This window comes from Eurytemora carolleeae, unplaced genomic scaffold (assembly GCF_000591075.1).
Source record: "Eurytemora carolleeae unplaced genomic scaffold, Eaff_2.0 scaffold307, whole genome shotgun sequence".
Taxonomy (NCBI): domain Eukaryota; kingdom Metazoa; phylum Arthropoda; class Copepoda; order Calanoida; family Temoridae; genus Eurytemora; species Eurytemora carolleeae.
In genome coordinates this window covers 255,020-269,490 of record NW_019396268.1, presented here as the reverse complement: position 1 = coordinate 269,490, position 14,471 = coordinate 255,020, and the positions used below count along the sequence as shown (strand labels likewise).

Genomic DNA, 14,471 nt, shown 5'->3' with positions numbered 1-14,471 from the left:
AAATATTAACCAAATCCAGTATCCGCCCCTGTAAATAAGTCAAGACTCACCCTCTCCATTATCTAGCTGTTCCTGTTGATGTGGATGGTGGGGAGAATGGAGACTGAGAACAGCGTTATAACTTAACTTTCGTCCGCAAACGTATTTGTTTTCAAAATGTTTTGCACAGACAACACTAAATTTTCCCGAAGTCCAGAAACCTGGCTTTCCTGTGAAGTTACTCCACGTTTTCTTAAACTTTTTATCTTTAGGAAAAGAATGAAATCTTATCTTATATGTTTGATCCGTGTAACAATTTAACACTGAACAATCCTCATGCTTGTTTATACTGAGAAATCATGTAACTGATCTAAACAAATCCCCCCAATAACAGTGTATACTACATGTACACAATAACATACCAATACATGTTTACAATGTCATACCAATACAGGTGCCACCTGTTATTCTATAGTATATATATTCTGAGACACAAACTCAAATTGTCTAATCACTATATCTTCGCAACCTTGGTGTATACCTTTGATATTTCAGACTTAGATTATTTGATGTAAGGGAATTATAGTTTGAACTATCTGAGGTACACGACATTGGGTTGAAAAGATGTTGGGATTATAAAATCAGAGTTTGTGGCAAAGACTCAATTTTCCTTTACATACAAATTTGACCTTAAATACATGACTTTCTTGATACAAAAGCACGTTGTTTCCTCCGTCCTTCAGGGGGGTATCCTGAAACAATTATTATATTTAAAAACTGATCAAATTTCTCAAACTCATTTTTTTAATCCCTATATCTTGCCAACCTGATGGTGCAAACCGTGGATATTTCAAGATTTCATTATTGGATATAGTTGCAGAATTCATATTTTAAGATAGTAAAAGTCTACGGTATACACACAAATATTAGATTGCCACAGTTCGTGGTGGATCCGCATTTGAACTACTGCCGTTTGAACTATTGATTATTTGAACTATTGATTGTTTGAACTATTGATTATTTGAACTATTGATTGTTTGAACTACTGCCGTTTGAACTATTGATTATTTGAACTATTGATTGTTTGAACTATTGTTCATTCTAATTAATGATAATGACGTCATTTCCTGTAGTTCAAACAACACATTATTTACTCATTTGAACTATTAAAACCTGTCAAATCATTCGTTGGGATGTTTAGAAAGATGAAAATTTCCCTGTATGATAATTGAAGGACTGCAGTATGGATTTGGTAAACTATATTGGCGTAAAAAGCCTAGGGGTGTCAGAAATGATTTTTTTTGCATATTTTTAAAAACTTCNTTCAAATAATCAATAGTTCAAATAATCAATAGTTCAAACGGCAGTAGTTCAAATGCGGATCCACCAGATTTCCAGGCATTTGGGGAATTACCGGTGTGGCGTTATTTCTGGGTTTAAGCCTTAAATAATGGTAGTAGACTCTATAACATAGCTTAATGTTTCGTGGCATTCGCGCACAATTCTGTGAATTTAAACAGTAAATTAAGTGAAAGTATTTCTCATATTCGAGAATCAATCAAGTTTTGCTGAGCGACATACAGTAAAAATTAATTGTTTTAACATTATAGGGATTGATACTACAGCTTAGTTTACTTAAGTTATAATTGTTAAGATTCTGATACTTGAGAGTTTAATGTATAGTTAATTAATTCTGTACTCACATTATATATCAGCATATAGCGTATATTTTAAGTGTATAAATATAATTTCTAATTCTGAAATTTCAGATAAAATACCAGCTTTTTGTAAAAATATGCGCGGATGCTGCGGAAAATTTACTGCGTAGAATCTACTACCATTATTTAACGAGGGGCGGAAGGCCAAACACATCAATCTCTAGTCCGAACCACTCTCCTCATTTTCTCGTCCGAACCACCTTGGAATTCTCGTCCGTTCGATTATTTTGTGTTAAAGAGTTTCCACTTGAAAATAAAACTATTTTTTTTAATCTGGCCACGTTAGGGCATAAAATATGGATGGACTAAAGTATTGCAATGATTATATCATGTTGGAATCTTCAAATCCATGAGAATGATGTCAAACTTTATTTAGGTAAAATTTAAATCTCTTCTGCCTCTGGAATGGCTAACCTTCGTGATATGAAAAATAGCAAAATATTCGGCATACCTCTGCCTATAATTTTCTCCATGGAACCACCTGTAAAAATTCCATGGTTTTCACTAAAGTTAACAAAAAAGATTGAAGTTCTATAAACTTGGAATTATTTGCGGCATTATACACCAGGAATATCTGAAAATGTGCATAAAAAAGGTGAACATTTTTAAAGACATTAAACTTGAAATCTTTAATTCAATTTAAACTTTTTTTTTCAATTTACAAAAATTTGATATTTCATTTATGCCCTAATGTGGCCCGATTCTTTAAAAATAGTTTTAGCTGGAAGGATTAGACACTTTAAAAAAAATAATATTGAAAGGACGAGGATTTTGAGGTGGTTCGGACGAGAAAATGAGGAGAATGTGGTTCGGACTAGAGATTGATGTGGTTGGCCTTCCTCCTCTCATTTAACGTTTGCCCAGAAATAACGCCACACCTGATTCCAGGTATTTGGGAAATTTTCAAGATTCCAAGGCATTTGGGGAATTCCCAAAATTCCTAGAAATTTGGGGAATTTCACAGATTCCCAGGCATTTGGGTATATCCCCAAATTCCCAGGTATTTGAGAAATTTCAAATTTTGACCATGGGGGGGGGGCGGGAGTAAATAGCAATTAAACATTAAGCCATTATTTCAAAATTGTTTATGTGAATTACATTCTAAGTTTGCTTAATACTTTTCTAAAAAAATATATTTTAAAAATTTTAGTTCATTTACCTCATTTTTCTCATAGATTATAGATTATTATAACTATCTTAATGTCAAAATAGGAACCTCTCTAAATTACTGAACCCATTAGGTTCATAAAGGGGGATATTTTTAAGTGAACTAGGTAAAAAACAGTCACAATTGAAAATTGCTTACAATCTAACGGCATTGAAATTTCGATAAATGTAATTACAATTTATTTACAATGCAGTTTTATTTATTTCCATGAATTTCTGAAGGAAACCCCATCAAAACTACCATCAGGTCCATAGTTAGGCAGGTTTAAAACAAATTTGACAATTGTGATTATTTATTTGTCATGATATCACTCAATATTAATAAAAATATAAATATCATGAATGAAAATAAGAAATCAAATCAGATATATTTTTTTCATTTCAATAAAACCTTAAAAATATATTTAAGATATGTTTATCTAACACAACTTAATCAAAAATGAATAGTTATAAATATTATAGAGTTCATGATGTTTTATCTTGAAACTGGTTGTAGTGTTGGTCCATGGTTTATGAGAGCACGTGGATATCTTATCCATTGATATGGAACATTCGAGACCAACACATGGAGGAGGGGGGAGGGTAAAGAGAGAGATTAAATGTTAGATAATTATTATTCTTAATGAATGAATTAATTTCTACAGAGAAATAAATGTAAATATAGATTTTCTTTCTTTTTTGCTGTATATTATTCATAAATAGAAATCTTAGCAAAACATCTGATAATTATGTTGTTTATTTTTTTGGTTCTTTCTAATTCTAAAAAATTAAGTGTTTCAACTTCAGGTAAAAAAATAGAAATTTTCCCTCTTTTTCTCCTTTTTTCATTTTTCAGTTCCTTCTTTCCCTTTTTGTCTCAGATAATGTGCCCCCCACTTTCGGGAGAAAAGGGGGGCACATTTCCGGTGCACCCCCCCCCCCGCGGGTCTAATTATTCAAATGAACCGAATGCAGTTAAAAAAGCATAAAAACGCAATCATAACACTTAATGAGACACTGAAATTTGAAAATGCAAAAACTATCTGCGTTGATAGATTACACACGTATTCCTTTGTAATTGTTGCAAATGGATGGTAACTTGAAATTACGTGTAAAGTAAATTGGAATATACAATTTGTATTTGTCCAGAAGTATTTCCGGAACTATTGATACCTTTCCTAAATTAATCAGTTGCAAATTTTAGCGCTTTTTTCATACTTTATGAAAATAGATCACAACCGTTCCATTGATTTTTAGCAACTACTGTAAGATGGATACATTATATTTACAAAACAATCAATAGTATATTCCACTAATATCTGAAAGTCCCAAAATGCGTATTACATAGTCTATACATTGAAGTTTAAAATTAAAAAAAAAACCCACAAATTTCCGTTTTGACAGAATTCTAAAGATCCGAAGATTCCTATTCATGTCATTCTGCAATTTGCATATATAAAAACATAAAAACATGAAAACATAAAAATGTATAAATATTTACATTACGCATGTATTCAGTATTGAGGTGAACTTAAAATCCTAAAAATATCTTTATTATTTCAAGCAATCGTAAATATTTCTGGCACTTTTTTGAACAGATATTAACTTGTTAAGTTGTATACATTGATTTTACTGTTGTTCAAATACATTGTTAAATGTTATGCTAAAACTAAAAATATTGAATTATATGAACATTAATTAATCTCCTCAAAAAAAACTCTTTTGCATAATTAAAGTAAAAAAAAATTTAATTTGATTTTGTTATGTGATTTTTTTTTACTGATATCAGTATCAGATCAAGTAAAACTGAATGGCGGGTTTGGCCCAAATCACTGTTTGGAACTCTCTTCCCCTGATCTCCGGATATCCGGATTTTTCTGGATGTGTCCGGATGTCCGGATGATTAAGATAAATTACTTTGTCCCAACTCCCATCAAATGAGGGTGAATAACAGACCTAAATTAAGAAGAAAAATTTGGTTATAAAAAAATTTTAATTGATTTTTTTCAATAATTGAACTGACCTGGTAAGGTTAAACATCTTATTAGTTTTTGAAGCCGGGAGTTCATATTTAGTCTGATCAAGCTTACTCCTACAAGTATTATGACTAAGTTTTTCTTTTAAATACAAGTTTACCCTCATTATTACTATTCTTCTTATTCATCTTATTGTTTTTATCCTTCTTATTTTTCTTATTCTTCTTATTCTTCTTATTCTTCTTATTCTTCTTATTCTTCTTATTCTTCTTATTCTTCTTATTCTTCTTATTCTTCTTATTCTTCTTATTCTTCTTATTCTTCTTATTCTTCTTATTCTTCTTATTCTTCTTATTCTTCTTATTCTTCTTATTCTTCTTATTCTTCTTATTCTTCTTATTCTTCTTATTCTTCTTATTCTTCTTATTCTTCTTATTCTTCTTATTCTTCTTATTCTTCTTATTCTTCTTATTCTTCTTATTCTTCTTATTCTTCTTATTCTTCTTATTCTTCTTATTCTTCTTATTCTTCTTATTCTTCTTACTCTTCTTACTCTTCTTACTCTTCTTACTCTTCTTACTCTTCTTACTCTTCTTACTCTTCTTACTCTTCTTACTCGTCTTACTCGTCTTACTCGTCTTACTCGTCTTACTCGTCTTACTCGTCTTACTCGTCTTACTCGTCTTACTCGTCTTACTCGTCTTACTCGTCTTACTCGTCTTACTCGTCTTACTCGTCTTACTCGTCTTACTCGTCTTACTCGTCTTACTCGTCTTACTCGTCTTACTCGTCTTACTCGTCTTACTCGTCTTACTCGTCTTACTCGTCTTACTCGTCTTACTCGTCTTACTCGTCTTACTCGTCTTACTCGTCTTACTCGTCTTACTCGTCTTACTCGTCTTACTCGTCTTACTCGTCTTACTCGTCTTACTCGTCTTACTCGTCTTACTCGTCTTACTCGTCTTACTCGTCTTACTCGTCTTACTCGTCTTACTCGTCTTACTCGTCTTACTCGTCTTACTCGTCTTACTCGTCTTACTCGTCTTACTCGTCTTACTCGTCTTACTCGTCTTACTCGTCTTACTCGTCTTACTCGTCTTACTCGTCTTACTCGTCTTACTCGTCTTACTCGTCTTACTCGTCTTACTCGTCTTACTCGTCTTACTCGTCTTACTCGTCTTACTCGTCTTACTCGTCTTACTCGTCTTACTCGTCTTACTCGTCTTACTCGTCTTACTCGTCTTACTCGTCTTACTCGTCTTACTCGTCTTACTCGTCTTACTCGTCTTACTCGTCTTACTTGTCTTACTCGTCTTACTTGTCTTACTTGTCTTACTTGTCTTACTTGTCTTACTTGTCTTACTCGTCTTACTCGTCTTACTCGTCTTACTCGTCTTAATTTTCTTACTCGTCTTAATCTTCTTAATCTTCTTACTCTTCTTACTCTTCTTACTCTTCTTATTCTTCTTATTTTCATTATTCTTATTATTCTTATTCTTCTTATTATTCTTATTATTATTATTATTCTTATTATTCTTATTATTTTTATTATTCTTATTATTTTTATTATTGTTATTATTATTACCATCCACCAGTTTGCTCCATAGTTGTAAAGGTGTCCCGGTTAGTGCAGCATCCATCAAACATGCAGGGCCAGAACCCTCCCTATTCAGTAATAATCAATCAATAACTAAATCAATTAATCATAAACACCAATCAATCGTAAAATCAATGTATAGTAAATTTAATGATACAAATAATCCACTGGATAAAATGATCATTGAATTAAAAATTTGTTGCTAAGTGAAATATTTGTTTACCTGCATGACAATCTCCTGGATGTATCTGACGTTGTCCCCGTTGTTTCCAAGCACGTGTTCCATGAAGAAGAACTTACCTCCAGGCTTCAACACTCTCTGGATTTCCTGTGCATTTGACAATGTTTGTAAAGTTCAGAGAGTATAGACTATAGAGTGTAGAGTAAAGAGTTGCATAGTTTGTAGAGTGCAGAGTGTATGCAGAGTGAAGTGTAGAGTGTAGAGTGTAGAGTGTAGAGTTTAGAGTGTAGAGTGGAGAGTGTAGAGTATAGAGTGTAGAGTTTTTAACCAAAACAATTAAGCTTACTCCGCTGTAAGGTCGTCTTTGACCAAGATTTTCTCCTGTAGCCAACCCCGACATTTCTCAGCATTGGCAGAACTATAAACAACCTTAAAGGACACGAACGCAATGGATATTTAATAGATTCTAAATACCTTAATACACTTGACTTGGTCTTGAACTGAGCAGAGAACTAGAGTCATGATTACAGCATCAAACGATTCATCTTCAATACCGGCAGCTTTTAGGTCCTCTCCATACCCCTAAACAATATAAACTTAGGTCCTCTCCATACCCCTAAACATTGTAAACTTAGGTCCTCTCCATACCCCTAAACAATATAAACTTAGGTCCTCTCCATACCCCTAAACATTGTAAACTTAGGTCCTCTCCATACCCCTTAACATTGTAAACTTAGGGCCTCTCCATACCCCTAAACATGCTAAACATAGGCCCTCTCCATACCCCTAAACATTGTAAACTTTGGTCCTCTCCATACCCCTTAACATTGTAAGCTTAGGGCCTCTTCATACCCCTAAGCATGGTAAACATAGGTCCTCTTCATACCCCTAAACGTGATAAACATAGGTCCTTTTCATACCCCTAAACATGGAAAATTTAGAAGCTCCCCAACCCAATACCCCTATAAACTAAATTCTTCCCGCCAAAAACTAAAAAGATAATTGCATAAGATCAACAAGGTTTCCACTTAAAATATGAAATCTTTTAGCTACTGAACAATTAACAAACAGGGATGCTAAAACTCTTTGGAAAAGAACCTGTTTCACGTCATTTATCTGACCTGTTTTATGTCATTTATCTGACCTGTTTTATGTCATTTATCTGATCTGTTTTATGCTTGTTATCTGACCTGTTTCAAGTCATTTATCTGACTTGTTTTATGTCATTTATCTGACCTGTTTCATGTTTGTCATCTGACCTGTTTCATGTCATTTGTCTGAACTGTTTCATGTCATTTATCTGACCTTTTTTATGTCATTTATCTGACCTGTTTCATGTTTGAATGTTAACTGACCTGTTTCATTCATTTATCTGATCTGTTTCATTTCGTTTATCTGACCTGTTTCGTGTCGTTTATCTGACCTGTTTTATATCATTTATCCGACCTGTTTCATATTTGTTATCTGACCTGTTTCATGTCATTTGTCTGAACTGTTTCATGTCATTTATCTGACCTTTTTTATGCCGTTTATCTGACCTGTTTCGTGTCGTTTATCTGACCTATTTCATATTTTATTTATATGACCTGTTCATGTCATTTATCTGACCTGTTTCATGTCGTTTATCTTCAGAGACTTGTACTTCTTCCTGTTCTCCTCAAAGTAGGGAACAAAGTTTGGATTTGGTTCTAAAATAAACACAATTTTGAAATTATAAATCTCAAAAGTTTTTGATGGAAGAAAATTCTTTTAAATGTGAAGCCTGGTTTTTAAAATATTCTTTACCTTAAGGGTGAAGTAAATTATTTAAAGTAATAGTTACATTAGTCACTTTTGAGGGTGAAGTGAAAGATTTAAAGTATATATTACCTACAATAGTTACTTCTGAGGGTGAAGTGAAATATTTAAAGTAAATATTACCTACAATAGTTACTTCTGAGGGTGAAGTGAAATATTTAAAGTTAATATTACCTACACTACAATAGTTACTTCTGAGGGTGAAGTGAAATATTTAAAGTTGGCTCCGGACCCTCCCCCAATCTCAAGAATCTTTATCTAAAAATAAGAAAATTTAAATAAAAAAGTTCGATTTTTGGAAAATTTGGGGATAACTGATGTAAATACTTCATGATCAATTAATGCATGCTTGGTGGTGATATTCTACAGTGAACCCTTACTTCATAACGAATACATCGGAAGAATTTATCAAATGTCGTCTTGACAATTTTTCAATGAGTTTTATTCTATATTTCGTAAATTTCTGTATTTGCGAAAATAAATAAATAGTCATGAATATGCGGGAACAGTTTTTAAGAGTTCCATATAATCATTTAATTAAAAAACTAAATATCTGCAACACTCCATTGTCAGAAAGTGAAGAAGACGACATGTGATGAATTCTTTCGATGTGTTCGTTATTAGGGGTTTCACTGTACTAGATATATATAAAATACTGGTATTGAAATCAAGTCACCTTTCTAAAAATGTGAAGTTTCAGCAGATTTGTTTAATGATAAGAAGGTAAATTTTGCAGTTTAATGTCTACCATTTTAGGCTGAAATTTCTCCCGAGGGGTTTTTAAGATTTATTCAAAAGATCTTATGAAATGATGCCACCCCCCCCCTCCCTACCAATTACAAATTATCAAGCGACAAAATAAAGGTTTCAAATTTAGATGAGAGCAAATATAGTTTGATCTATCAGAGGTTTACAACAGATAAGGAATGTTATGGCGAGAATTCAGTTCCTCTAAGTTGAAATGGAAAAATAGCCTATTTTTAATATTTAATAAACAGAGTTTTCACTTTTCACGCATATTCTTAGTAATTTTCTCCGTCTAGTCACTTTTTAACGGACAGTAAGCAAAGATTGAAATACATGATTCATAACGGTGCCCTTGAAATCAATATCATGGAAGTGTTAAAAGTGTTAAATTCGGATAATTTCAAAATGTTTTTATGTCTGCACAAATCGCAAGTCAATTTTGTAGAGAATGATCAGTTTTCAAATTACTTAGATTGATATCTTATTCATATTATCTATTTCATACTTAATCAGATAAAGATTTAAAGAGAGTGACCGGCTATGTAAGGTAGTTGAACTGAGTATGCAGTGTTGTAAAAAACTTCTTTCGGATTCATTTGAGACATATTAAACTTTTAGAGATCTGTAAATCCTGCATACTCAGTTCAACTACATTACATACATAGCCGGTCACTTCCTTTAAATGGTAGCCTTGTGTGCATCTCTTCGTAGACACCACCAATAACGCAAACAGTCCCTTATATCCTAACCTTATCTCCAGTTTTGATCTCGTTTAACTCCTTGAACAGCTTTGTCTTGAAGGGTTCAGCTACGCTGTTGTAGGTATCCACAAATTGAGACAAAAACGCAGCAAAAAATCTGAAACAAAAGTAATTATTCATTTTAAAAAATTTACTAAAAAAGGCTGCAGCGAGAAAACTGTGGCGTAGGAAAACGATATTAAAGCCATTTTTTATATACTTGATGCTGTTACAAAGCAAATATCTTTACTAAAAACTTATTAAATCCTCTATTACGTAAAATAAGTTTGTTTACAATGCAAAATTGCTATGTCTCATTTTCATTGGACTATTTAAAACCATAAATTGAGTCTAAAAGTCGTCTTCCTATTTATTTCAGAGTTTTCTTGTTCTTACTGTAATTAAAAAAATTGGTTTTTTCAAAGTCAAAAAATATGTTTATGTAAAGCAGGAAACACTTACTTTTTATATATTTTTTTCCACGATAAGTTTTAGAATCTGAGATGTGAAAAAAAAAAATTTTATGAAATTTTTTATTTTTTACCTTTTTCCGAATAAAGTCAGCAACAAATTAAAACTAAAACATGATATTTGCAATTTATCTCAACAATTTTTCAAACTTTAAAAAATTTGTTTTAATTAGTTCTATATTCAACCGAAACAGTTTCTAATTTTGTATATAATGTTATTTAATAGTTGTTGATTTCATATTGTACTTAAAATCTATATATATATATTTGCTTGTCGGAGTCGGACAGCTTTTCGTTCGTATCTATTCAAAACGGCTGAATGAACCGATTAGGTCCAAATTTTTTATAGCAACTTACATGAACCAAGGGAAGGTTTTGGATGGTTAAAATTGAAAAATTGAGCTCGAAAATAAATGTCGAAATTTTGATATTTTTTAAATGCAACAATTTTGACGGAAAAATTTGAGAATAATTTGAAAATGCATATTGGTGTCTTTCAGAGAGAGAGCCACAGTTAAAAGCTAAAATTTTGAATAGCAAAGGGGCCTTATAACCAAGTTTAATTATAAAAAACAAAACGATTTAAATCTAAATATTCCTGAGTAGAAAAATGGCGGTTATAGTCCATCCCATTAGAAGCAAACCAAGCAAGGTTCCTTTAAACATCATCTTCAATCTGAAAAATTTTCATTTAACATTTTTCTGCAGAATTAAAGAATGTTTGAAACCGCGGAGGAAAACTGCTGATATTCTAGCTGTAATGGTCTAACTTTTTCGTTTTAACATGATTTAAAACCATTCTAGAATCTAGATATATATATATTTGATAATCAAAGTAGATAATTAGGGTAGACGTAATTTATTTTAGTGGTATTCCCGATTTACAACGGTTACACCCAATTATAAAAGCGGTGTCTGGTCAACAATAAACAAGATTTCAATAATTTTTGAAATTGATATTTTCCAATTTTGGATTTCCTCCAAAAAAGACTTGCGGATTTCTTGCTTCGGAAACAATGTAAAACGTGTTAGAATAATACACGTCACGCTCATGATCAAATAAAGGTTTGAAGGGTACAGGGTATTTTCTAAAATGAAAGGTCAATTTAAATGATAGCGAAGGTTCCAGTTTCTGTAGTTGGTTACTGTTAGTATGTAACTAGATATATTAAGTTTAATACTATAAGCCGGTAATACTATCTTTATTTTTAGAAACATTTATAAAATATAGATATGACTCATATGATACATATGCACTGGCAGAGGCGTATACAGGGGGGGGGGACCCCCCCTTCCCCCGGTACTACCAAAGATGTATAAAAACATTTATTTACAACCCCTTTTTCAGAAATTAAATTTACATTTGAGAATTAGAAATGATTTAACTTAATATTTTTTAAGATGTATTTTATAAATTATCCCTGTTGTCTTTCTACGTATTCTTTGAACTTTTGACGGAAATTTTATACAGAGTTTGCCAAATATTTTAAGAATTCAGAGACGACTGTACAGCTTTTTTTTTGATAAATTATACTTAATTACAGGCTTCAGCTTTCTACATGTTTCCTTCTTTGACAAAATATTTAATACACCGATAATGTTTGTTTGTAACAATTCTGCCTTGCAGGAATATATGGGAGACCCTCAAAGAATGAACAAAGAATTTTAAAAATAATTGGAAGAGGATCCGTTAACAAATGGTTGATGTTAATTTTTAAATCGTTAACTAATTGTGTTCCACATAAATCTGCAGCTTCCACTTTATCCAATTGTAATGTCGTCTTCCTATACCCTTTGCATTTGCAGACCCTGACATAGAAAACATGTTGAATAGTGAAACGTTTTTTATTATACAGGGTGTCCCACGAAACATGACAGTATGCAAGACGACTTGAATATCGTCTTGATTTTTGATATAATTTGCTGCATTTATTTGTCAACCTAATTTTAGAAGTAAATTTCTAGAGATAGTAATCACTAAATTCTCCTAGTCCTGCCATTTCCAAAATGTGGTCTGCATTTTTGTGCTTTCAATATTGCCCGAGATATAAACAATTTCGCTTTTATTTAACAAAATTTAAATCTGAACCAAACTCTTTATATCTCCGGTAACATTGAAAGCACAAAAAACGCAGACCACTTTTTGGAAATGCCAGGGCTAGGAGAATTATGTGATTATTGTTTCAAGACTAAATGACACAAATAAAATCAAATATCAAAGACGACTTTCAAGTCGTCTTGCTATTGTCATGTTTCGTGGGACACCCTGTAGCAATTCTACTTAAACAACTGGGGTTGTTATTTTGGAAGTATTGTCTAAATGTTTTAAACTGACCCTTTCACCTGCCCCTGAGACCAAATCACTCCTTAATCACCCCTGACACACTCAACTAGTTAGTTACTCAATCCTACATTAAACAATTTTATCATTATCAATTATTATTATTAAAACAGTATTTTGTAGGTTTGAAATATATTTATATATTTGCAATTTGTGTTTGTGGTAACAGTAACAAGGAGTTCATTGAACAACTTTCAAGATTTGTGATTTGTGTCAACAAACGGATATAACCAGGCGCGCAACTAGGGGGGGAATATTTTTCCTGTTTTGCACTAGGGTTTCTTTCCGAATTAAGCATGCTATTGAGAAGCTATTCTGAAATAAGAACAAAAAATTCCAATTTCAGGGTGGGGTCTGCCAAGCAAATCTGGGAGGCTCATGTCTGCATAGCAGAGGCTCATGGCGTCTAAGGGTTCCCTCCCTCGTACAGAGCTTAATTAATATTTTCAATTTCAGTTGAAAGACTCCAGTATGGTGAAGACGACATGATCTATCTAGTCTAATTTATCTAGAGAAGAAATGCATTTTTTAGAGGGAACACGAATATGAAAATAATCAGTTTTAAAAACAAAAACATGGATATCTAATTTATATTTGATCAGACAAAGCTTTTAAGAGTACTGTTGTGAATTGATTATGCCACTCTATCATTGGAGGTCACTTACAATTACGTCTTCAGACCATGCACTTACAGAGAACTATGCAATGCCCTCTATATCTGCCCACCCCCCCTTCCCCCGGTACTACCAAAGATGTATAAAAACATTTATTTACAACCCCTTTTTCAGAAATTAAATTTACATTTGAGAATTAGAAATGATTTAACTTAATATAANGGGGGGGGGGGGGGGGGGTGTAAAAGAAAAAAGGACCCGACCCTTTGCGGCCTGCTAGCTGGGCCTTCTTTATAGAATTTGGTCTTTTCTTCTGTATATAAATTTAGCTTGACTTAAAATGGGTAATCTTAAAATATTTTTATCTTAAATTATTTAATATAGTAAAATTTTGAAAATGCAGGAAAAAATATAATGAAATCCGCAAATTTGAAAAAAAATTTTACTGTACAATGAGAAGATACTCACAGATAAAGCCACAATTAAAAGTTGAAAAAGATGATGGGCGCAAAGCGCCCTAAAAACCTAGTTTTGTGGAAATTAAACTGAAACTTTTCTGAAAATTCTGCATTATATAACGACGTCAAAAATATTTGTTTTTTAAAATGTTGCTTTGTTAAACAGCATTTTGTCTCAGAAAACTCCCTTGTTCACAATGAACTTTTTTACTTGTTTATATATATGTATGTTTGTATATGGAGTATATATGTGGGGAGTTTAATGTGTTCTATGTGATTTTATCAGTAACAAAACTAGCTTCTTTACATTCACACACAGAATCCATGTGATATGTGGATTATAAAGACGACTGTTATAGACTTAATTGATTTTAAATAGTCCAATAAACATGAAAAACATCAATTGTTAAGTGCATCAAATACACATGATATATTTTAAATATTATCTTAGTATTCCACGGTTTTTGGGTCCCACTGTACACACCGGCGCAATTTGGTGGATAAGGGGGGGTGCATTAATGAAAACGTTTAAGGTGAATTTGTAAATTGTTTGTGTTGAATTCTGAAAAATTCCTACATTGCCTCTTCAGCAATAATTTGCAATTCACTTTGACAGAGAAACCTTGATTTAAAATACTAAATCTAATACAGCTTTGATCAGACAAATGTTAATAGGGTACAGTTGTTAATCGGACATACTACTATAA

General features: G+C 32.3%; 1 protein-coding gene and 1 long non-coding RNA gene across 2 annotated transcripts; both read right to left on the bottom strand.

Annotated features, from left to right (window-relative positions):
• Positions 1-238: 238 nt before the first annotated feature.
• LOC111699758 (uncharacterized) lies at positions 239-727 on the bottom strand. The gene is made up of 2 exons (XR_002764809.1): positions 669-727; positions 239-349 (listed from the first exon to the last, which is right to left on the bottom strand). It is a non-coding gene; the product is annotated as an uncharacterized LOC111699758 (long non-coding RNA).
• Positions 728-4,620: 3,893 nt separating this feature from the next.
• Positions 4,621-11,048, bottom strand: LOC111699772 (methyltransferase-like protein 7A). Its single transcript, XM_023470504.1, has 10 exons — positions 10,950-11,048; positions 10,426-10,458; positions 9,891-9,999; positions 8,577-8,652; positions 8,206-8,288; positions 7,072-7,179; positions 6,640-6,744; positions 6,405-6,484; positions 4,867-4,935; positions 4,621-4,799 (listed from the first exon to the last, which is right to left on the bottom strand). Exons 1-10 carry the CDS (start codon positions 11,018-11,020, stop codon positions 4,757-4,759), a joined length of 777 nt encoding a protein of 258 aa, XP_023326272.1. The 5' UTR covers positions 11,021-11,048; the 3' UTR covers positions 4,621-4,756.
• Between the last annotated feature and the right edge of the window lie 3,423 nt (positions 11,049-14,471).

What these genes read in the sequence shown, in the direction of transcription:
- LOC111699772 (XM_023470504.1), bottom strand. Translation starts at nt 11,020, where the DNA reads ATGATGTTTAAAGGAACCTTGCTTGGTTTGCTTCTAATGGGATGGACT. An exon ending in CTGACTTTATTCGGAAAAAG is followed by an intron (nt 10,000 to 10,425) that starts GTAAAAAATAAA and finishes CTTTTGTTTCAG; the next exon opens with ATTTTTTGCTGCGTTTTTGT. An exon ending in ACCCTCAGAAGTAACTATTG is followed by an intron (nt 8,289 to 8,576) that starts TAGTGTAGGTAA and finishes TTGTGTTTATTT; the next exon opens with TAGAACCAAATCCAAACTTT.